Genomic DNA, 24,227 nt, shown 5'->3' on the forward strand with positions numbered 1-24,227 from the left:
CACGTCGTGTTCCCTAGTATGCCAGTGTCTGACACACGTCGTGTCCCCTAATACGCTGGTGTCGGACACACGTCGTGTTCCCTAGTATGCCAGTGTCTGACACACGTCGTGTCCCCTAATACGCTGGTGTCGGACACACGTCGTGTTCCCTAGTACGCCAGTGTCTGACACACGTCGTGTCCCCTAATACGCTGGTGTCGGACACACGTCCTGTCCCCTAGTATGCCAGTGTCTGACACACGTCGTGTCCCCTAATACGCTGGTGTCGGACACACGTCCTGTCCCCTAGCATGCCAGTGTCTGACACACGTCGTGTCCCCTAATACGCTGGTGTCGGACACACGTCGTGTTCCCTAATACGCTGGTGTCGGACACACGTCCTGTCCCCTAGTATGCCAGTGTCTGACACACGTCGTGTCCCCTAATACGCTGGTGTCGGACACACGTCCTGTCCCCTAGTATGCCAGTGTCTGACACACGTCGTGTCCCCTAATACGCTGGTGTCGGACACACGTCCTGTCCCCTAGTATGCCAGTGTCTGACACACGTCGTGTCCCCTAATACGCTGGTGTCGGACACACGTCCTGTCCCCTAGTATGCCAGTGTCTGACACACGTCGTGTCCCCTAATACGCTGGTGTCGGACACACGTCGTGTTCCCTAGTATGCCAGTGTCTGACACACGTCGTGTCCCCTAATACGCTGGTGTCGGACACACGTCGTGTTCCCTAGTATGCCAGTGTCTGACACACGTCGTGTCCCCTAATACGCTGGTGTCGGACACACGTCGTGTTCCCTAGTATGCCAGTGTCTGACACACGTCGTGTCCCCTAATACGCTGGTGTCGGACACACGTCCTGTCCCCTAGTATGCCAGTGTCTGACACACGTCGTGTCCCCTAATACGCTGGTGTCGGACACACGTCGTGTTCCCTAGTATGCCAGTGTCTGACACACCTCGTGTCCCCTAATACGCTGGTGTCGGACACACGTCGTGTTCCCTAGTATGCCAGTGTCTGACACACGTCGTGTCCCCTAATACGCTGGTGTCGGACACACGTCGTGTTCCCTAGTATGCCAGTGTCTGACACACGTCGTGTCCCCTAATACGCTGGTGTCGGACACACGTCCTGTCCCCTAGTATGCCAGTGTCTGACACACGTCGTGTCCCCTAATACGCTGGTGTCGGACACACGTCCTGTCCCCTAGTATGCCAGTGTCTGACACACGTCGTGTCCCCTAATACGCTGGTGTCGGACACACGTCGTGTTCCCTAGTATGCCAGTGTCTGACACACGTCGTGTCCCCTAATACGCTGGTGTCGGACACACGTCCTGTCCCCTAGTATGCCAGTGTCTGACACACGTCGTGTCCCCTAATACGCTGGTGTCGGACACACGTCCTGTCCCCTAGTATGCCAGTGTCTGACACACGTCGTGTCCCCTAATACGCTGGTGTCGGACACACGTCCTGTCCCCTAGCATGCCAGTGTCTGACACACGTCGTGTCCCCTAATACGCTGGTGTCCGCTGGTGTCGGACACACGTCCTGTCCCCTAGTATGCCAGTGTCTGACACACGTCGTGTCCCCTAATACGCTGGTGTCGGACACACGTCCTGTCCTCTAGTATGCCAGTGTCTGACACACGTCGTGTCCCCTAATACGCTGGTGTCGGACACACGTCCTGTCCCCTAGTATGCCAGTGTCTGACACACGTCGTGTCCCCTAATACGCTTGTGTCGGACACACGTCCTGTCCCCTAGTATGCCAGTGTCTGACACACGTCGTGTCCCCTAATACGCTGGTGTCGGACACACGTCGTGTTCCCTAGTATGCCAGTGTCTGACACACGTCGTGTCCCCTAATACGCTGGTGTCGGACACACGTCGTGTTCCCTAGTATGCCAGTGTCTGACACACGTCGTGTCCCCTAATACGCTGGTGTCGGACACACGTCGTGTTCCCTAGTATGCCAGTGTCTGACACACGTCGTGTCCCCTAATACGCTGGTGTCGGACACACGTCCTGTCCCCTAGTATGCCAGTGTCTGACACACGTCGTGTCCCCTAATACGCTGGTGTCGGACACACGTCGTGTTCCCTAGTATGCCAGTGTCTGACACACGTCGTGTCCCCTAATACGCTGGTGTCGGACACACGTCGTGTTCCCTAGTATGCCAGTGTCTGACACACGTCGTGTCCCCTAATACGCTGGTGTCGGACACACGTCGTGTTCCCTAGTACGCCAGTGTCTGACACACGTCGTGTCCCCTAATACGCTGGTGTCGGACACACGTCCTGTCCCCTAGTATGCCAGTGTCTGACACACGTCGTGTCCCCTAATACGCTGGTGTCGGACACACGTCCTGTCCCCTAGCATGCCAGTGTCTGACACACGTCGTGTCCCCTAATACGCTGGTGTCGGACACACGTCGTGTTCCCTAATACGCTGGTGTCGGACACACGTCCTGTCCCCTAGTATGCCAGTGTCTGACACACGTCGTGTCCCCTAATACGCTGGTGTCGGACACACGTCCTGTCCCCTAGTATGCCAGTGTCTGACACACGTCGTGTCCCCTAATACGCTGGTGTCGGACACACGTCCTGTCCCCTAGTATGCCAGTGTCTGACACACGTCGTGTCCCCTAATACGCTGGTGTCGGACACACGTCCTGTCCCCTAGTATGCCAGTGTCTGACACACGTCGTGTCCCCTAATACGCTGGTGTCGGACACACGTCGTGTTCCCTAGTATGCCAGTGTCTGACACACGTCGTGTCCCCTAATACGCTGGTGTCGGACACACGTCGTGTTCCCTAGTATGCCAGTGTCTGACACACGTCGTGTCCCCTAATACGCTGGTGTCGGACACACGTCGTGTTCCCTAGTATGCCAGTGTCTGACACACGTCGTGTCCCCTAATACGCTGGTGTCGGACACACGTCCTGTCCCCTAGTATGCCAGTGTCTGACACACGTCGTGTCCCCTAATACGCTGGTGTCGGACACACGTCGTGTTCCCTAGTATGCCAGTGTCTGACACACCTCGTGTCCCCTAATACGCTGGTGTCGGACACACGTCGTGTTCCCTAGTATGCCAGTGTCTGACACACGTCGTGTCCCCTAATACGCTGGTGTCGGACACACGTCGTGTTCCCTAGTATGCCAGTGTCTGACACACGTCGTGTCCCCTAATACGCTGGTGTCGGACACACGTCCTGTCCCCTAGTATGCCAGTGTCTGACACACGTCGTGTCCCCTAATACGCTGGTGTCAGACACACGTCGTGTTCCCTAGTATGCCAGTGTCTGACACACGTCGTGTTCCCTAGTACGCTGGTGTCGGACACACGTCGTGTTCCCTAGTATGCCAGTGTCTGACACACGTCGTGTTCCCTAGTACGCTGGTGTCGGACACACGTCGTGTTCCCTAGTATGCCAGTGTCTGACACACGTCGTGTTCCCTAGTACGCTGGTGTCGGACACACGTCGTGTTCCCTAGTATGCCAGTGTCTGACACACGTCGTGTTCCCTAGTACGCTGGTGTCGGACACACGTCGTGTTCCCTAGTATGCCAGTGTCTGACACACGTCGTGTTCCCTAATACGCTGGTGTCGGACACACGTCCTGTCCCCTAGTATGCCAGTGTCTGACACACGTCGTGTTCCCTAGTACGCCGGCGTCTGACATATATCGTGTCCCATAGTATGCTGGCGTCTGACACAAGTCGTGAACATTAGTATGCCGGCATCTGACACACATCATGCTCCCTAATACTCTGGCTGTCTGTGTCACATACACGGATAGACTGTTGCAGCAAAAATGGTGACCAAATACTCTTCCTGCCCGACATGACTGAAATTGACTATTTTTTCCTGGCAGAAACCATTTTGCGACGTCAGTGACCTCTCTCTCAATAATGTATGGCAGTAGCTCGGTCAGGGTGATTGTGACACGTCAGTCTACGTCCTTCCCCCTACAGGGCCTGTACACGGGGTTTCCCAGCCTGCCCCTGCCGTCACAACGCAGCCCCGCAGGACGATGCAGCCGCTGCCGCCTGGGGACCTGACCCAGCTGGAGCTGGTGGGCTACGGCGGCTTCGGGGTGGTCTACAGGGGGCGCAGCACGAAGCTGGGGATGGACATTGCCCTGAAGAACACACTGAGAGACGACTTGTGAGTCAGCCAGGCGGTGGCGGGTGGGCGGAGTTTGGGGGTCACGTGGCCGCACTCTCCTGCAGTAGTCACAGTGGCCGGTGCTATATTATTACCTCCCCCTTGAAGGAGGACAGACCATAGACTATAGCTTCGCTTTAAAGTTTTTTTTTTTCAGGTCTTTGGTACATGTATGAATCCTTTATCTTCGTCTCCTCCATTCTCTTTTTACACCTGTCAGACGAAGATGCGCACTGGTGTCTCGTGCTTTGGTGGTCTCTGAGTCCCCTCAATCCATCACTTTAAAGGGTTATTTCCCAGTATAGTAAGTTATTGTCTATAATAATAATCTTTATTTTTATATAGCTCTAACATATTCCGCAGCGCTTTACAGTTTGCACACATCATCATCACTGTCCCTGATGGGGCTCACAATCTAAATATCCCTGCCATCCCGAGAACGGGGGCTCTACCCCATCTTCAGAGGAGCGGAGGGGCTACGAAACTGCTCCGACTGGAGGAGCGATGTGCGCGGCTTTGTCTGACTGTCTCATGGAGGTCACGTGCTCAGGACCGGCCCTGCGGAGCATGTTTCCTGGTAGTCATGGCCAATCTGACTCTTTTTGGTGACCTGGATCATTTTTCTCCGCGTTTTTGGATCCCGATGCAGTAGAAACCGCCCACCTGTAGCTAGCCAATGGCAGATCTTGGTTTAGGTTGGGTTGGCGCATCCACTGCCAGGTCATAAGGGTCATTTAGAAACACTAGGGACTCTCACTGCTCTGCCAGCTCCCAGTGCTCAGAGAAAGGAGCCAACTGTGCTGGATCGGTCACCAATGACCCATCACTATTTCCCAGCCTTCTGTGGGGTTCCCAGGAGTCAGACCCCAAACTATCAATGAGCTATCCCAATCCATGGAGTAATAACCCTTTAAAGTGAACATGTCACCAGGTTTGGCCGATATAAGATGCGACCACTGCCTTTCAGGGCTTATTATCTACAGCATTCTATAATGCTGTAGATAAGCCCCCGATCTGACCTGAAAGATAAGAAAAATAAGTTTTATTATACTCACACAGGAGTGGTCCGGTCCGATGGGTGTCGCAGGTCCGGGTCCGGCGCCTCCCATTTTCTTATGATCACCACCCTCGTGCTTGAATCATGGCTCCTCGGCATCGTACTCCTGCGCAGGCGTACTGATCTGCCATGTTGAGGGCAGACCAAAGTACTGCAGTGCGCAGGCGTTGGGAAAGGTCAGAGAGACCCATTGCCTGCGCATTGCAGTACTTTGGTCTGCCCTCAACAGGGCAGAGAAGTACGCCTGCACAGGAGCGCTATGGCGGGAAGCCATGGTTCAAGCAGGAGGGCGTCAATCATAAGAAAATGGGAGGCGCTGGACCCAGACCTGCGACACCCATCGGACCGGACCACTCCTGTGTGAGTATAATAAAGCTTATTTTTCTTATCTTTCAGGTCGGACCAGGGGCTTATCTACAGCATTACAGAATGCTGTAGATAAGTCCTAAAAGGTAGTGGCCGTATCTTATGTTGGCCAAACCTGGTGGCAGGTTCCCTTTTAAAGTATTGTCCAATCAAGACAAACCCTTTCCTTGAATCTAGGTTTCCGATGGTGTCTCTTGGTCACACGGTGGTCAGGTCTTTTGGGAAGTAAGTCACGGCAAATTGTGACATATTGAGGCTGTGTGATAAATAAAAGTTACCATGGACCTGTGGTCTAACAGCTTTTTCTGGGTTACGTAAGGTCCCGAGCATGGGATCTCCTTGTATTGCATTCATATGTCTCATTTGGGCACATGGCCATGGGTTGTCCTCAATAGACAATCCATTAACCTCTTAATGACAATCGATACTTATTAAAAAGGCGGCCACTAAAGGGCCTTATTCCCAATCGGGAATAAGTCTATAGCACCCCGAGAGTCCAAAAATCTCTGGGGTCTCAGCCAAGAGAACACAATTGATAAGCTGGATGATGCGGTTTCTGTTTCCTTGGGAAATTGTCTTCATGCTGCTCCTCGATTCAAACCTGCGACTTTTGCTTGGGAACCAACCTAATAACACACTGAGCTATTAGATAATGTGAGAGAGAACAGGTTGTAATTTGTAGTATTCAGGGAGAAAAAGATTATTCCACTACTAAGAGCAATACAGTAACAATGCAGCGACATGATGAGAATCTGCATAACTAATCATATGTTGAATGGTTGCAAATCACATTTATGTACAGTATAAGACAGCCAAAATATTTTTTCATTTTCACAGTTCAACGTTATACTCTTTTGTGAAGGACCTGTGGGTTCAAGGTGCTCACCACAAATCTAGATACATTCCTTGACAGGTCTAGTTTCCAAAATGAGGTCACTTGTGGTGGGTTTCCGCTGTTTAGGCACATCAGGCCTTCTCCAAATGCAGCATGGCGTCCACTCATGATTCCAGCACATTTTGCATTCAAAAAGTCAAAAAACGCTCCTTCCCTTCTGATCCATGCCATGCGCCCAAACAGTAGTTTTTTCCCACTTAAGGGGTATCAGCGTACTCAGGAGAAATTGGACAACAAATTGTATTGTCTGTTTTCTCCTGCTGCCTCTGGTTTCCAAAATGGGGTCACTTGTTAGGGATTTCCACTGTTTAGGTACATCAGGGCCAATTTTTTTCCCGCCTTTTTGTTGGAGGAAAAAAAGATTAGCTGTAGCAAAATGGCAGTGACGTTTGCCCAGTAGCATCTAAGGGCAAGCGATAGATGCTACTGCACATGCACCCCCATCGGCGCCATTTTGCTGAAGTTACATTATTTTTTTCAAAGCCAAAGACTATTATGTGCAGTATGTAAAATAGGCAGGTCACTGAAGGATCAGTGACCTGTCATAAGCCCATAAGGATGAATAAGTGAACAGAGCACCAATTAAAGCCCCGCTCACAGACTGCTCCAGAGCACAAGAATCTCATTAACTGAAAACTATAAGGCTGTGTGCCCACGATGCGATTTTTAAGCATTTTTGGCGCGAAAACGTTTAAAAATCGTGTACATGATGCACCCCATGCATTCCTATGGCATTCCGCACATGCTGTGCTAATGCTGCTCTTTTTTCCGCGGCGGAAACGCATCGCGGAAAAAATTGCAGCATGGTCATTCTTTTGTGCGGAATCGCAAAGAATTGCCGCGATTCCGCACCCATAGGAATGCATGAGAATCGCTTACTTCCCGCATGTGGCTATGCCCACCATGCGGGAAGTTAAGCGTCTCATGTGCGGTTGGTACCCACGGTGTGGAGGAGAGGAGACTGTCCTCCAGGCCCTGGGTACCATCCCCCTGTAAAAAAAAGAATAAAAAATAAAAAATCGGGGTATATTTACCTTCCGACGTCCCGCGCTGCATTCCCGGCCTAAGCGTTCCCAGTAATGCATTGCGGCAAGGTCCTGTGATGACGTAGTCTCGCGTGACTCTACGGTCTCGAGAGATCGCTATAGTAAAGCGAGACCAAAGTCATCACAGGTCTCGCACGGCATTACTGGGAACGCTGAGGCCCGGGATGGCAGCGCGGGACGTCGGAAGGTAAATATACCCCGATTTTTTTATTTTTTTATCATTTTTAACATTTTATCTTTTACTATTGAGGCCGCATAGGCGGCCTCAATAGTAAAAAACTGGTCACACTTGTCAAACACTATGTTTGACGAGTGTGACCAACCTGTCAATCACTTTCCAAGCGATGCTTCAAATCGCTTGGAAAGTGCTTGAGAAAATCGCGGCAGAATCGCGGTGAAATCGCACGGAAAAAAACATGCGATTTCTGGGAAGGAGTCCGGTTTTTAGTGTGCGTTTTAACACGCAACGTGGGCACATAGCCTTAATACAGAGAAACAACAACAACATGACTGATTTCTTCACCCCGGCATCATTTTAATTACCGTATTTTTCGCTTTATAAGACGCTCCGGATTATAAGACGCACCCCAAATTTTGAGGAGAAAAATAGGAAAAAATGTTTTTTTAATAAAATGGTGGTGCTTCTTATAATCCAGGCGTCTTATTGCTTACCGGTCTGTCCCCGGGGTGCTGTCGCCCACTCTGTACCTGGTGCTGCCGCCACCGCGCTGGGTCCTCCGGGTGCCGCCGCGCTGGGTCCCTCGGGTGCTGCCGCCGCCGCGCTGGGTCCCTCGGGTGCTGCCGCCGCCGTCGGGCTCTGTCCCGTGCTGCGTGGGAGGCTCTGCCGTTCCATCCATGCCTGTGCGGTGGCTTGCTTCCTGGAAACCCAGCGCGGCGGCGGCAGCACCCGGAGGACCCAGCGCGGTGGCGGCAAGTATCGGACACCCGCAGCGGCAGCACAAAAAAACGTATGTTTGCATTGTAAGACGCACCCCTATTTTCCCCCCAAATTTGGGGGAAAAAAAGTGCGTCTTACAAAGCGAAAAATACGGTAGTATAACAGCGCCAACCTAACACTGTCTGTAGTTTATTTAGCAAAATCCTGCTGAAAGTTTCGCTTTCAGACCAAACTTAGCTCCATCACTAGGGGGTTAAAGTTAGGGTTGGGCTTAGGATTGAGCTTAAGGTTGGGGATAGGTGTTTTTCAAAAGTTAAAAAAAAATTGCGATATGACTTCTGCTGTGTGCATGTGCTCGCTACTCAAGTTTGCTTCGGATGTTGCTGGTGCTCGATCAAGTGGCATGCTCTAATCCCCACATGTTTTGCAGCTGCTAGGCTACTTTCAGACTTGCGTTAGGAGGCGCAGTGCAGGGCTGCCGCTAAGCTCCGCCCCCGACTCCGCCTCCTCCGGTCAGCTCCTCCTATGGCGCATGGGCAAAAAGGGCGCATGCGCCGGCAAAAACATACCAGCGCATGGCCAGCGTACCCAACGCTAAATATAGGGTGCGCCGGTCACATGCAGCGTCATGCGCACATAGGAGGAGCTGACCGGAGGAGGCGCGGCTGGGGGCGGAACTTAGCGGCGGCCCTGCGCTGCGCCCCCTAACGTAAGTCTGATAGTAGCCTTAGACACCCAAACAATATGCGTGGATTGCCTGCTATAATCCCGCATGTATTTTGGCTGTCTAACAGCCACTAAATATGCAGGGTGGGGACTCAAGTATGTCACTCGAGTACCCGCGATACTCGGTGCGTACATGAGCACTCAATGCAAACTCGATCAGCGAGCACATGCTCTCAACATTAATGACGACATATTCAAAATGATGACATAAAATTATCAAATTCTATAAAAAAAAATGATGCAGATGTAAAGTAGAAATATGGAAAATGTTATTAATTATATATTTTTTACAGCATGACTAACTGGTATAAGAATCTAAAGATTGAAAATTTGAAAATTGCATTTTTCTTCAAAATTTTTGCCAAAATTCCGATGTTTTTGAAAGAAACGCAAGTCAACGAGAAAAAAATTCCACTTTCAAGAAGTACAATAGGTCACGAGAAAACATTTTCAGAATCAGTGAGATCCGTTGAAGTGTTCCAGAGGTATTACTTAATAAAATGGCACTGGCTAATATTGAAAAATTTGGCCAGGTCATTTAAGTCAAAATTTGCTTGGTCACTAAGGGGTTAAAGCGGGGGTAGACACAAAATCAAAAATTGTTCTAAATATTGACCGAAATATACCTCTTAAAGAGGACCTGTTACCAAAAGTATATCAGATTTTTTTCCTGATATAACCCACACCTTCTGACAGTATCACTTTCTCTAAAAAGTAAGGCTGTGTGCACACGATGTGGATTCTGCTGCGTTGTACAGTATCATTGTTTCCAATGGTAAAATCAAAAACGCTGTGCACATGCTACGGATTTTTCCGTGCGGATTTGCTGCGGGTTATAATCCATAGCATGTCAATTGTTTGTGCGGAATCCGCTGCGGTTTCACATCTCCTCCATTGTAGAAGTGTGAAACCGCAGGGCTAAATCGCAGATGTATGGCAAAATGTTTCCAAACTGTTAGGGAAGAAATGGCAGCCTTAAATATGTTATTTTATACCAGCTGTGAATGCCAGTGTTCTTTTGAATTAGGACTCTGTGTACCTGAGAGATAGCCCTCTTTTCCAGGCATATAAAGGTAGTCCTGTTAGCCAATTGGAGCTGGTTGTCCAGAAGACACCAACAGGGAAGAGTTTCGAATTCGAACCACTTTCCCTTCACTGCAAATTCTACATTTGTATACAGGGAAGAGGGTGCCATATCTCAGGAACGGAGAGGCTCAGAAAAACAATGCCGGAATCAGGAGAACAGTAGCATTCCCAACAGTTAAAAAATTACATATTTATGGCAAGTGAAAAGTCCCCTTTAAATCTACAAATTGGTCACTTCAGTTTGGAAACACTTTGCAATAAATTGGAAGTCCCTATATTACTTTATAGAGAAAGTGATGCTGTTAACAAGTGTCAGTTAATCTAAACTTATCTACAGTTTTTTACCCTCCTTAGGGTTTGTGCACAAAACATTTTTAAGATGCCACCACACCCACCGAAGTTTCCCTAGATGATGCCATTTCAGGAAAAAACCGGCTGTCCTTTTTCCTCAAGCGGCTTCGCTGGGTGATTTGGTGTCATTCGTCGTCACCATTGTCTTCTTTTAGTATTCAAATTATAATTAGCAAGTGAATTCCTATTGGCATCTGCCTGACAAATGGACATGTTACTTTTAAGGGTATATGCACATGTTGCGGATTAACAGTACAATGCTATTCTATGGTAAAAAACAAATGCTGCGGAAAAATCCACACGGAAACGCTGCGGTTTATTTTCCTCAGCATGTCAATTCTTTGTGTGGATTCCACAGCGTTTTTATACCCATTCCATTATAGGAATCCGCAGGTGTAAAAACACAGGCCAAATCTGCAATAAATCCGCAGGAAATCCGCATAAATAATGTGCGGATTTTGACCTGCGGATTCTGCCAAAAAAGCAGATTCCACGTGGAAAATTCCGCACACGAATCCGCAACGTGTGCACTTACCCTTATAACCACCTCACGGTTTCCGACCTCCAAAGTGGGGAAAAAGGAGTAACAAAAGACTACAGAAGTGTACGGAAGTGTAGTTTTTAGCACTATGTGTCAGGAACACTGCACTGCATGCCCCAACCACAGCCATTTCACAACTAGTCACACCCATGTCCACGCCCAACCACACCCTTTTAGCACTGCTGATCACACTGGTACTGAGGGCACAGTGGCTGGCATTATGGGCACAGTAACTGGTACTGTGGGCACAGTGATAGGTACTGAGGAAAATAAAGAAAACAGAGAGAAAAAAAGAAAACAATAAGAAAGAGCGAGAGAGAAAGAAAAAACAGAGAGTGAGAAGAAAGGCCAGAGAGAAAGAAAGAGGGGAAAGAGAGAAAGAAAGGGGAAAGAAAGAACAGAGAGAAAGAAAGAGGGGAAAGAAAAAAAAAAGAACAGACAGAAAGAAAGAGGGGACAGAAAAAAAGAATGGAGAAAGAAAGAGGGGAAAGAAAGAAAGAACAGAGAGAGAAAGAGAGGAAAGAAATAAGAGAGAAAGAATGAAGTAAATAAAGAAATAACAGAGAGAAAGAAGGAGGGGAAAGAAAGAACAGAGTGATAGAGAGAAAGAAAGAACAGAGAGAAAGAAAGAGAAAAGAAAGAAAGAACAGAGAGAGAAAGAAAGAGGGGAAAGAAAGAAGACAGAGAAAGGAAGAACAGAGAGAAAGAAAGGGGACAGAAAAAAAGAACGGAGAAAGAAAGAGGGGAAAGAAAGAACAGAGAGAGAAAGAGGGGAAAGAATGAAGAGAGAAAGAATGAAGTAAAGAAAGAAAGAACAGAGAGAAAGAAAGAGGGGAAAGAAAGAACAAAGTGATAGAGAGAAAGAAAGAACAGAGAGAGAAAGAAAGAGAAAAGAAAGAAAGAACAGAGAGGGAAAGAAAGAGGGGAAAGAGAAAGAAAGAATGAACAGAGAGAGAAATGAAAAAAAAGATTAGAGAGCGAAAGAAAGAACTGAGAGATAAAGAAACAGAGAGAGAAAGAACAGAGAAAGAAAGAAACAGAGAGAGAGAGACGTAAAGAACAGAGAAAGAAACAGAGAGAGAAATAAAGAAAGATTCTATAAAGATACTATAGCAGCCCAGCTCCCATTGTAATGCCCTCCTAAGCCTCCCGGTGTATCATGATCCGCTCACATTGTCGGCATTCCCGATTCCAAGGTGATCCCGCTGTCCGCGCTGTCGGAGGAGGACATGGTGATGGATCTGAAGCATTCCCTGAAGTGCCTCCATGGTTCCGTCACAATCTCCTTATGAAATTACCTCATTTCCGGTCAGCTTCCAGCGCATCACTTCCAGTGGAACGTCATGTGCAAGTTTTAAAGTGCTCCTCATTTCTCCGCCGTGTACTCCTGTGTCCGCGGGAAAAGCCTACTTTGTATGGCTCGTACACACTTGGCTCTGCTCCATACATCCTGTACACACATGGCTCCACTCCGTACACACACGGCTCCGCTCCACATACCCCATACACACGCAGCTCCGCTCTGTACACCAAGTACACACACGACTCCGCTCTGCACACCTCGTACACACACGGCTCCACTCCGTACACCTCATACACACCTGGCTCTGTACACACGCGGCTCCGCTCCGTACACTTCGTATATGCGCGGCTCCACTCCGTACATTTTACAGGGGGACCCCCTAAAAAATTACGTGGAGTCCCCCTACAAATTGAAGCCAGCAAAGGCTAGCCTCTTTGCCTTTTATGGCTACTATACAAGGAGACCCCAAAAAATGACGTGGGGTCCCCCTATAAATTGTAGCCAGCAAAGGCTAAGCGAACAGCTGTGACCTGATATTAATAGCCTAGAGAAGGGCTATGGTTATAGGCCCCCCTAGGCTATAATGTCAGCCCCCAGCCGCCCCAGATTTGGTGCATCATTTTTGTGCGTCAAATCTGGTGATTAGCCCCGCTCTTCCACACTGCCCTGGTGTGGTGGCAGGGGGTAATGGCGGTGGGGTTCATGGTGGCGCCAGCCGCCATGAAGCCCAGGTTAGTAATGAGGGGCGTCTATAAGACACCCCCATTACTAACCTACAAAGAGTTAAAAAAAAAGGCACAACACCCAGAAAAAAATATTTTATTTGAAATAAGACACCATTTTATTTGATTCTTAATTAACTTAAAATAAAATATTTACCTGTCCATGTTCCTGTGATGATCTCCCATGACAGCTGTCACATCTGCAGATGTTGCAGCTGTCATGGCTGCTGCATGCTCACACTGCCGGGAACACGTCCGCTCCCTGCATCGTGAGCCTCCGAATGAGGTCACCTGAGTGCATTGAACTTGAGCTGCTTCGGTGACCTAACTTACGGCCCTGCTGTACCGTTCGGGTCCGTAACGAGTTCACCTGAGCAGCTTTACGGCCCCTTTCATTGTATCGGCGGCAGCAGTTTAGAGCAGCCACATGTTATGTGGCTGCTCTAAAGTTTAGATCATCGTGGGACACTCAACTAAAATGGATTCTACGGAGGGTAGATACCTTTTGTGGTTTGTTATTTTACTTTTTTTTCAGGTGAACCAGGGCTTCGGGGAATTAGGTGTCTAGGTGAGTATATGCTATAATTTTTTTTTTATTTTATTTTAGGTGGCGATCGGCGGGGACAGTAAAATTTATTTACACAGGTAACCACTGGCCACCAAGAAAATTTATTTTTGGGGACAAATAAAAAAATAAAATAAAAAAGGGGGACATAAAAAAGGGACAAAATAATAATGTTGGGGCAGGCAAAAAAAAAAATATAAGGGAAAAAATATTTTTTAAAAATAAGGGGGAGTAAAAAAATAGGGACAAATATTAAAAAAAAATATATAGACAAACAATATATGTGCCAAAAATTAAAAAAAAAAATAGGGGACAATATAGTCTTCCTGGAATATGGGATGCTCATGGGATGGCAGGAACGCCTTCCATGATGTCATTTCCCGTTTGCTGCGGTTTTGATTTACAAAACCGCAGCAAATGTGCTTGAAATCCGCAAAAATTTTCATATTTGCGGATTTCAAGCTTTCCAATGCAAGAAATTTCCAACGGAATTCGGCAACTCCCTGCTGCGGGAAATACGCTAGAATTCCGCATGCGTAATTCCCGCGTATTTCCCGCGTTGTAACTAGCGTTTTGCATGCGTAATTAGCTTGCAGAATGCTAGCGTTTTCCAAGCGATCTGTAGCATCGCTTGGAAAACTGATTGACAGGCTGGTCACACTTATCAAACATAGTGTTTGACTAGTGTGACCAACTTTTTACTATTGAGGCTGCCTATGCAGCATCAGTAATAAAAAGATATAAAGTTTAAAATAATTTTAAAAAAATTGTGTTTTTCTCACCTTCCGGCGTCCCATGCAGCGTTCCCGATTCGCGCGATGCTCTCGGCAAGTCCCATTCCCAGCGATGCCTTGCGACAATGACCTTTGATGACGTAGCGGTCTCGCGAGACCGCTACGTCATCAAAGGTCATTGTCGCAAGGTATTACTGGGAACGGGAGTTGGCGGGAGCATCACTGAGGCCTGGGGACGCTGCGTGGGACGCCGGAATGTGAGAAAAACACCATTTTTTATTTTAATTCTATTTTTACCGGGATATGGTACCCAGAGCCTGGAGGATAATCTCTCCTCCAGACCCTGGGTACCATCCGCACATTTTCCGCTTACTTTGCGCATGGTGGAAATAGTCACATGTGCATACGCAGCATTAGCCCAGCATGTGCGGAATGCCATTGAATACAATGGCTTGCTTATTTTATGCGTTTTCACAGTGTTTACGCCGTGTTTTTGCGGCGAAAAAACGCGGCAAAAATGCATAAAATACGCAGGAATTCCAGACGTGTGCACATAGCCTAAATCTTCTGCCTGGGCAAGTGTGAACGAAGCTTAAGTGCGAACGGTGGTAAATGTGTGACTTGTGATTCAGTGACTTTGGATTCAGGGAGGTGACAAGGGAGTTATTACTGAATTGCTGTTATATTTTATTAATCTTTTTATTTCTTTTTACTTAGCTTTTCTGTCTGGTGCAATCCCCATTAGGAAATGTGCTCCATTATTGACAATGCCATCCAGTGTACGTCTTGCCACATGTATGCAATCCTTGAACAGCCAGTCGACGGTGCATACTGCTCTGCGAGATGTGAGTACGTTGTGCATTTGGAAGCCCAGATACTGGATCTAAATGTGCATCTGGCAAGACTGAGATCCATACACAATATGGAAAGGAGTCTTCTGCTCACTGAGCAGATGCTCAATGGGATAGATGTGGGGGAGGATGGTAGTATGGAGCTGCAGGACAGTGAGGCAGCTAGCTAGGTGACAGTAGTCGGGGGTAGAGGGAAGAGTGCCAGGGAGGCTAGTCCTGATCTGGCACACCTCAATAAGTTTGCTAAGTTGGCAGCCCAGGGGAGTGTCAGTACGGGGGTAGTAGTGCTGCTGCAAGGCAGGTTCTCTGAAAGCCGGAGGAGTGTCTGCTCCAGTAAGGGGGGAAATAGGAGAGCAGGGCAGGCCAGACATGTGCTGGTAGTGGGGGACTCAATTATTAGGGGAACAGATAGGGCAATATGTCACAAAGGCAAGGATCGTTGAACAGTGTTCTACCTACCTGGCGCTCGAGTCCCGACACATCGATGAGGGGCTGGTGATGATCCAGGGCATGGTGCACATTGGCACAAATGACAAATTTAGAGGTAGGTGGAAGGTCCTTAAAGATGATTTCAGGAAATTAGGCCGCAAGCTTAAAGCAAGGACCTCCAAGGTGGTATTCTCTGAAATACTGCCTGTGCCACGCCAGACAGGCAACAGGAGATTAGGGAGATAAATAAGTGGCTCAGGAATTGGTGTAGGAAGGAGGGGTTTGGGTTCCTGGAGAACTGGGCCAACTTCTCAGTTGGCTACAGGTTCTACTCTAGGGACGGGCTGCACCTCAATAGGGAGGGTGCAGCTGTGTTGGGGGAGAAAATGGCTAGAAGGTTAGAGGAGTGCTTAAACTTGGGATTGGGAGGGAGGGTATACATTTTATAGGACGGGAAGATAGTGACCTGGGCACAAATAATGAAATGGGAGGTGGGGTTAGAACAGTTAAGATTTTAGGGAAGCATAGAGGTAATGAGAGATACATAAAGTGCATTTATACTAATGCCAGAAGCCTCACCAACAAAATGGAGGAATTAGAATTAATTTTGTTAGAACATAATTATGACATTGTGGGGATATCTGAGACATGGCTGGACGAGAGCAATGACTGGGCTGTTAATTTACAGGGCTATAGTCTGTTCAGAAATGACCGTACAAATAAGCGAGGGGGAGGCGTGTGCTTCTATGTAAAACCCATCCTGTGTGATAATTTATGTGAATCTAACTAAAATGTAGAGTCCCTGTGGGTGGAGATAAGGGGAGGGGGAAAAAATAATAAATTACTGACAGGGGTTTCTGATAAGTCTCCAAAAATAATGGAAGCAATGGAGAATATCCTCGTAAAGCAAATAGATGAATCAGCGACTCAAGAAGGCATTATTATGGGGGACTTCAACTCCCCTAAAATACATTGGGGAACCGAAACCTGCAGTTCCAGCACAGGTAATAGGTTTTTGACAACTATGATCTCTCATAGTTACCTTTCACAACTAGTTTAGGACCCAACAAAAGGGGGGGCACTGCTAGACCTAATATTAACCAACAGGCCAGACTGCATATCGAATATAAGGGTTGAGGGTCACTTGGGTAATACTGATCACAAAATAATAAGTTTTCATGTATCTTTTAAAAAGATGTGTGTTATGATTCGGTCACCGAGGAGGATTACGGGACATTAGCTAAGCAACCAGGAAACCAGAAAGGTTGGCAACTTAGCGGATTGCAGACCCCTAACCCTAACAACACAACTAGCATTAGCCGTGGGATGTGCCTACAATGCCCTAGACGCCTCGGACAGCCAAAGAGTTAACTAAGCCTAAAGCAAGAAAGGGGAAAGCTAAACTGCCCCGGAGCAGAACCCCAAAGGAATAGAAAGCCCCCAAAAATATATTGCCGGTGAGTCAAGATGAGGCACAAACGCAGGCAGAAAATAGAGTGAGCAAATAATGGGGCCCAAAGTGTCTAGATAGGACAGGACAGAAAAGGTACTGTTTGCAATCACGCAAAAACCCTAAAAAATCCAACACGTCTGATATACAAAAACACTGAGGCCACATGACCTCTCCCCCGCTAGATCAGCATTCTGGTGTGAACTGGAAGCAAAGCAAAAGATACTAATATAACAGGGGATTAGCAATACTGAACAGAATGACATAAGCTGTGACATATAAGCGGGGTCCAGCACAAATCCCAGCAGGGAATAATGCTGAACCCACACTGCAAAGCAGAAATCATGATTACGTGACTAGTACATGTGATATCTTAACCTGGACTTGTGGTTCAGTCTGTGTGTTTATTGGGAGAGAGGTGGAACTCACATGTGGCTCCCATAGGAGCTAAAGACGATGCGTGCATTAGGCTAGTTTCACACTTGCTCCTTTTTGCGCAGCGTATCGAGCGCACATGAAACGCGTGTCAAAAGCGCAAGCAAGCGCTTGTAAACGCTGTGTTTTTTTGTAGCATTATTGTGCACATTATGACAAAAAATCGCAGCGTTTTTATACGTTTGTAAGCGTTTTTCATGCGTTTGCATTTTTTATGCGCAATGGTGTCACTTCACAGGAGAAAAAATCCTTGAAAAATTCTTGCAACACACTCCACCAATGGGACAGCAGTGGGCGTGTCTTATGGAAATTCTTTATATAGACCCTGTTTACAGCTGAATTCTTCACATTTGCTTGCATTTGCCTTGATAAACATGGATCTGGACATGAGGATGGCTCAGGCTTATGCAGTTGCTTGCCATGAACAAAGGGAGAGAGAGAGGCAACGAAGACGGCAGCAGCGGCGTTTGTGGATACATCCCATTATTGAAATCCGGGAGAGCCGTGGAGCGTACCACACCCTCTACAGTGAGCTACAGGCAAACCCGGAGAAATTTACGGATTATACCCGGATGTCCCAAGAAACCTTTAACTATTTGCTTGGTTGGGTCCAAGAAGTCATCCAGAGACAGGACACGCAGCTCCGGTGTGCGATTACTCCTGAGGAACGTTTTGCAAAACCAATGCCTTCATAATTTTCTTTGTTGTGACATGTACTCTTCCAAATCTGGCAGAATTATAGTAATGCCATGTAATTAACAAAAGGCTGCGGTAATTTTTTTATGGCATGTATTGAACAAAAGGCTGCAGGTATTTTTTTTTAATTTTTTTTTTTTATTATTATTGAGTTTTAGGTGTGTACAAAAATCCCTATACACAAATATTAATTTTTGTTTTTTTCTTTGTGTCACAGATTCCTGGCTACTGGAGAGACCCTCTCTTCACTGCACTTCCAGTACCGTATTGGAATCTCCACGTTGTCTGGAATTGTAGCGGACACCTGCCGGGCTTTGTGGAACGTTCTCTGTCCAGAATTCATGCCCCTGCCCACCGCAGAAAAGTGATTGGAAATCGCCGAAAGATTCTGGACAGTATGCAGTTACCCCAACTGTTTGGGAGCGGTGGATGGGAAACACATCCGTATTATCAAGCCCAAAAGATCTGGATCTGAGTACTACAACTATAAAAAGTACTTTTCTACTGTACTCATGGCCATTTCTGATGCAGACTGTATGTTTATTGCAGTGGACATTGGGGCATTTGGCCGTGGGAATGACTCCCAGGCTTTTAAGAACTCGGACATGGTCAGGAGGTTGTATGGCAACCACTTCAATTTCCCCATGCCACGGCCTCTTCCCAACACCGAAGGTTCGCCTCAGCCCTTTGTAATGGTTGGTGATGAAGCATTCCAGATGTGCCAAAACCTGTTTAAGCCCTACTCCAGCCGGGACTTGGACCACAACAAAATAATTTTTAATTACAGACTGACCAGGGCCAGAAGAACTGTAGAGTGTGCATTTGGAATACTTGTCTCCAGATGGCGCATTCTTGGCACAGCCATTAGTCTGAAACTGGAAACAGTGGATGAGGTGGTGAAGGCCTGTGTCGTTCTACATAATTTTGTAATTGCTAGAGAGCACCCGAACTTAGATCTTGATGATGTTGCTCCTAACCCATTGCCTGAATTTACTCAGCACCCTCTCAGGTCATCCGTTGAAGTTGGCCAAATGAGGGACCAATTTGCAGCCTACTTTAACTCAGATGTAGGACGGGTGGAATGGCAAGAGCAAATGGTGTAAAAAAATTGTCTTGTTGGTATGTGAATAAAAAACACTGTTTTGATACCTGTACTGAGTGCATTCTGTGTTTTTTCACTCCCAATACTATTAGCAAGTAGCCAGGTGTATCAGTGAATTTATGATGCTGTGTTTTGTGCATCATGAATTCACAAATACTCCTGAGTAGGTGACTATACATACACACACAAGTTGTATTACCTTTATAATCTCTAGCGACGGTGGAGATAATACAACTAATATTTGTGTCACATGGGGCGATTTTACAAATAGTGATTTTTGGATGCATTGGCATAATTCACTTTTTATGACACCGAAACATGTGACTATAAATATTATTTGTAGGATCAGCACTGTGGCTTGGATTTTGAAAGTACACTGGTAAAATACCCAGGCCTGGTGTTATGCTGAAGTGACGAATACTTCACAAAGTTATCACAAATGGGCAGGAGAATTCACATTAAACTGCAGCATCGCTACACTCCTCTTCAAATATATGGAGAGTTAAGCAACGCTGCATGTTAAAACTCATGTGTATTCACCTGCCCAGGTGTAATAGTGATGATGATACAAGATCAGGGTATTTGTGAAGTATATATAACATTTATTTTCACCATCATGTCATCAGTTTCTTCAACACACACGTAATAGAGTATGTGGTTAATTACAAGTTATATCTACAGTTCCTTGCCTTGTCTCTAATAGTTAAATGATGATGGTACAAAAAAGGCAAGGTAACAATAGATATGCCTTGCACTCAACACCGTCCTCTATGCCAGGGTTTCCAAAATCTAGTCCTAAATGTCTACCAACAGATCATGTTTTAAGGATTTAATTTTTTTTTTTGCTCAGGTGATGCAGTCATCACCAGAGTAATGGAATTACTTAAAACATGATTTGTTTGTTGGAATTGAAGACTGGAGTTGGGGAACCCTGCTCAATTCAGTCTGTGCAATACACCAGATATCTCCATTACTGATGTTTCTTGTGTCAGTCTTGGAGATATGTGTTGTCAAAAAAAACAATCTATATGACTTGTCTTTTCCACACCAGTCTCTACATTCTTGTAATATTGCACAGACTGGATCCAGCTGGGTTCCCCAACTCCAGTCCTCAAGGTCCACCAACAGATCATGCTGTAAGGAAATCCATAGCTCCGTTGATAACTGCTTCACAAGGGCAAAAAAAAAAAAGAATTCCATACAACATGATCTGTTGTTGGCCCTTGAGGACTGGAGTTGGGGAACCCAGCTGGATCCACTCTGTGCAATATTACAAGAATGTAGAGACTAGTGTGGAAAAGACAAGTCTTATAGATTGCTTTTTTTTTGACAACACATGTCTCCAAGACTGACACAAGAAACATGTCTCAGTAATGGAGATATCTGGTGGCAAAAACGCTAAGTGTATGGCGCAGTGTGTGTAGTCAGCGATTGACACAGTAACCAATCCAAATATTTTGAAAGCAGAATTGCACATTTATTTTTCCACCAAAAAAAAAACAAAAACAAAGATTTTATTAGGAATGACGTTTGGGGGAAGATTGGGATACTTTGGGGGTGTGGAGAGACGAGGAACGGCTGGAGGTTGAGGAAGGGGTTCTAGGAGAAGGGGCGACAAAAGTACTGGGTGAAGGGAGCTCTGGAATGGACATGGAGACAGGTTGAGACACATTAGGAGGAGAGGGTGGATGGACGAACAAAGTTTTTTTTTTTTTTCTTTTCTTTGGCGCAGGAGTATCCTGCCTGGACCGACTTCCACCGTGTTACCGCCTTACTTTGCTCGACCGCTTGACGATGATGGACCGTGGCGTTGACCTGTAAAATATCGAATGCGGGTCACCACTCTGCTGCTCTGTGGTGGCGGTGCTCCTAGAAGTGGCTGTGGCGGTGCTCCTAGAAGGAGACAAAGTGTTGTCGGTGCTCATAGTAGTGGCGGCGGTGGAGGTGAAACGAGGAGACAAACTCGTGTCGGTGCTCAAAGAAGTGGCGGTGGCGGTGATCCTTGGAGATGTAGTCGTGTCGGTGCTCCTAGAAGGAGGCTGCGTGTCGGTGATCTGAGCAGCAGTTCTGGCGGGACTCTGAGGAGTGGATGAGGAGTGCTGGTGGTGCTCCTTTGATGAGGCGTGCTGGTGGTGCTCCTTTGATGAGGAGTGCTGGCGGTGCTCCTTTGATGAGGAGTGCTGGCGGTGCTCCTTTGATGAGGAGTGCTGGTGGTGCTCCTTTGATGAGGAGTGCTGGTGGTGCTCCTTCGATGAGGAGTGCTGGCGGTGCTCCTTTGATGAGGAGTGCTGGCGGTGCTCCTTTGATGAGGAGTGCTGGCGGTGCTCCTTTGATGAGGAGTGCTGGCGGTGCTCCTTTGATGAGGAGTGCTGGCGGTGCTCCTTTGATGAGGAGTGCTGGAGGTGCTCCTTTGATGAGGAGTGCTGGCGGTGCTCCTTTGATGAGGAGTGCTGGCTGTGCTCTTTTGCTGAGGAGTGCTGGCTGTGCTCCTTTGATGTTGACTGGTGGTGTCGGTGGCCCAAGCAGGTTCTGTGGTGGTTTTGCTCCAAGCAGGTGGTGCTGTGGCGGTGGTGGTGCTCCATACAGGAGCAGAGCTTGCCATAGTGGTGGTGGCGGAGGAGTGTCCAGCAGCACTCAGACTTGGTGTGGTGTAGTGGTGTCCGGCTTCACTGGGAATGCTGGTGGCCGTGCAGTGGTATGCAGCAGAAGTCGGTAGGGAGGTGTAGCGAGTCAGCGGTGGCTCTGTTGGAAATGACACCACTGACTGCTGCACATACCGATTCTGCTGCATAGCCTGCAAGTAAGCAGTGTTGCAGGCCTGTAACACACTCAGCTGTTTCTCAGGACTAAGGTGTTCCGCCATGCCCTGTTCAATTTTACTGGAAAAATGGTGCGCTGGTCTGTTGAGTTCGGCCTCCAGACGGTCAAGGCGCTGGTCGACTGAGTGGAAGCGGTGTTCCATGTGGTTAAAACCACGTTCAATCAGGGAAAAAACGCTTTCCATTCTGGTGGACAGCGTCTTGAGGCTGGCCTGAAAGGCCTCGCTCAAGTGCATGAACTCGGGCATGACAGGCCTGTCCAAGGCCCTCTGCCGCTGGCGGGTAGTGCCCGCATAACCAGTGACAGAGACCTGGGACAGGGGAACACCTGATGGACCAGCTTCCTGGTCACCAGCTGTCCGTGTTGCTGACCTGCAAGATGCTTCCTGGCTGTCGGATGGCTGGGACGGGTCCGAGGTCAATTGATGAAGAACCGCTCCCGGGACAGGTTGCAGGGTGCTGCTCCAAGTGCTGTGGAAAGAAAGGGAAAACATTACTAACATGCATTAACAAGAAGCATCAGCTGTGGAATAGAAAAGCACATAGTAATAAAAAAAACAAAAAAAAAACGCTCTGCTGGCAAGGACCGGTCTCAGGAAAGCCAACTCATGATGATAGCGGTACTTTTTTCTGCTCCTTTGCCGCTGAACCACTCCGAACATGTCCCTCAGCACGAACATCAGTGTTGAAGCGGTCCTTCATCGAGCGCCAACGTGTGCGGACTTTGTTTCACTGTTGGGCAAAAAGAAGAAAAAAGACCATGCAATAAAGGCAACATAATTATCAGCACACACCTTATAGAACTTTGCAAACAGTCAATGCTGCAGCCCCAAAAAATTCTATACCCAATGCAGTCACTGTTGATCCTGAGGACACTGTTATGTGTCCTGCTAGAATATATGTGTATCAGCCAAAACAACAGTATCATCAGGAGCAAGAGTGAAAGCAGGATCAAGACAGCAGTTCAATACACAAAGCAATCACTGTTTTCCAGAAGGCATTGTTGTGTTTGATGCAAGAATATATCTTGCCACAAACACACCAGTACCATCTGGACCCAAAATCAATTCTGCTTCAAGACAGCAGTTCAATACACAAAGCAATCACTGTTTTCCAGAAGGCATTGGTGTGTTTGATGCAAGAATATATCTTGCCACACACACAACAGTACCATCTGGACAACAAGTACATCTGGACCTTCAAGACAGCAGTTCAATACACAAAGCAATCACTGTTTTCCAGAAGGCATTGGTCAGTGTTTTATGCAAGAATATATCTTGCCACAAACACACCAGTACCATCTGGACCAAAAATCAATGCAGTATCACTGAGCATCTTTTTACTTACTGAACGCCCTTTTTGAAGTTGGAGAGGCGCTGTCCCAGCCATCCATCATCGCTGTGGCTACCTCATTCCAGAGCTGCCTGGTCACCACTGTCTTTGTACTGCTGGTCACGGCTGTCCAACAATGGGATGCGCTCCTCAACAAGGCGGATCAGGTGCTCGTTGTCTATGTACACTTCGTCATCCCGTTGTGGTACCTAGAAAAAAAAAAATATTAGAAACTTTGTAATTTTGGAGAGTGAAAAAGATAGAAAAAGAAACAGAGAAAAAGCAAGATAAAAGATGAAAAAAGGGCAGATTATATACTAACATTGCGTCTTCTCGCCATGACTTGACTACGCTGCTCCCGCTCAGAATCCTCCCGCTCAGACTGCTCCCGCACTTCAACTTCACTGGCCATGTCCGATGTCTGTAAAGAAAAAAAAAATTATTACACATTTCTAGAGGCAGCTAAACTTACCCAAAGGCAGCAACATCCTCACCTCACAATCATCTTGGGCCAGTTCTTGCCGAGATGGCTTATAGACCGATCCAGAAGAAGACATGCTGAAATTTAAACAAAAAATACATTAGTACATTATAAAATTGTACAGGGCACACAGACATTATGTTGAAGAATACTCACATTTTGGCTTCTGAAGTT

General features: G+C 47.3%; 1 protein-coding gene across 3 annotated transcripts in view; it reads left to right on the plus strand.

Moving 5' to 3' along the window:
• The first annotated feature begins 3,975 nt into the window (after nt 1–3,975).
• LOC141083076 (receptor-interacting serine/threonine-protein kinase 4-like) overlaps nt 3,976–24,227 on the plus strand; it is a 74,744-nt gene continuing 54,492 nt past the window's right edge. For 2 of the 3 annotated variants that reach the window (XR_012230643.1, XM_073567247.1), the window contains exon 1: nt 3,978–4,168. Coding sequence is in view for 2 of the 3 variants with exons in the window: in XM_073567247.1 (XP_073423348.1) it covers nt 4,035–4,168 (134 nt within the window). In the remaining variant the exon portion in view is untranslated. Of the gene's footprint in view, nt 4,169–24,227 lie in introns of all 3 variants that reach the window. The other variant, XM_073567249.1, reaches the window with a different exon arrangement.

This window comes from Dendrobates tinctorius, unplaced genomic scaffold (genome assembly GCF_039654945.1).
Source record: "Dendrobates tinctorius isolate UK_male_01 unplaced genomic scaffold, ASM3965494v1 ptg000019l, whole genome shotgun sequence".
Classification (NCBI taxonomy): Eukaryota; Metazoa; Chordata; class Amphibia; order Anura; family Dendrobatidae; genus Dendrobates; species Dendrobates tinctorius.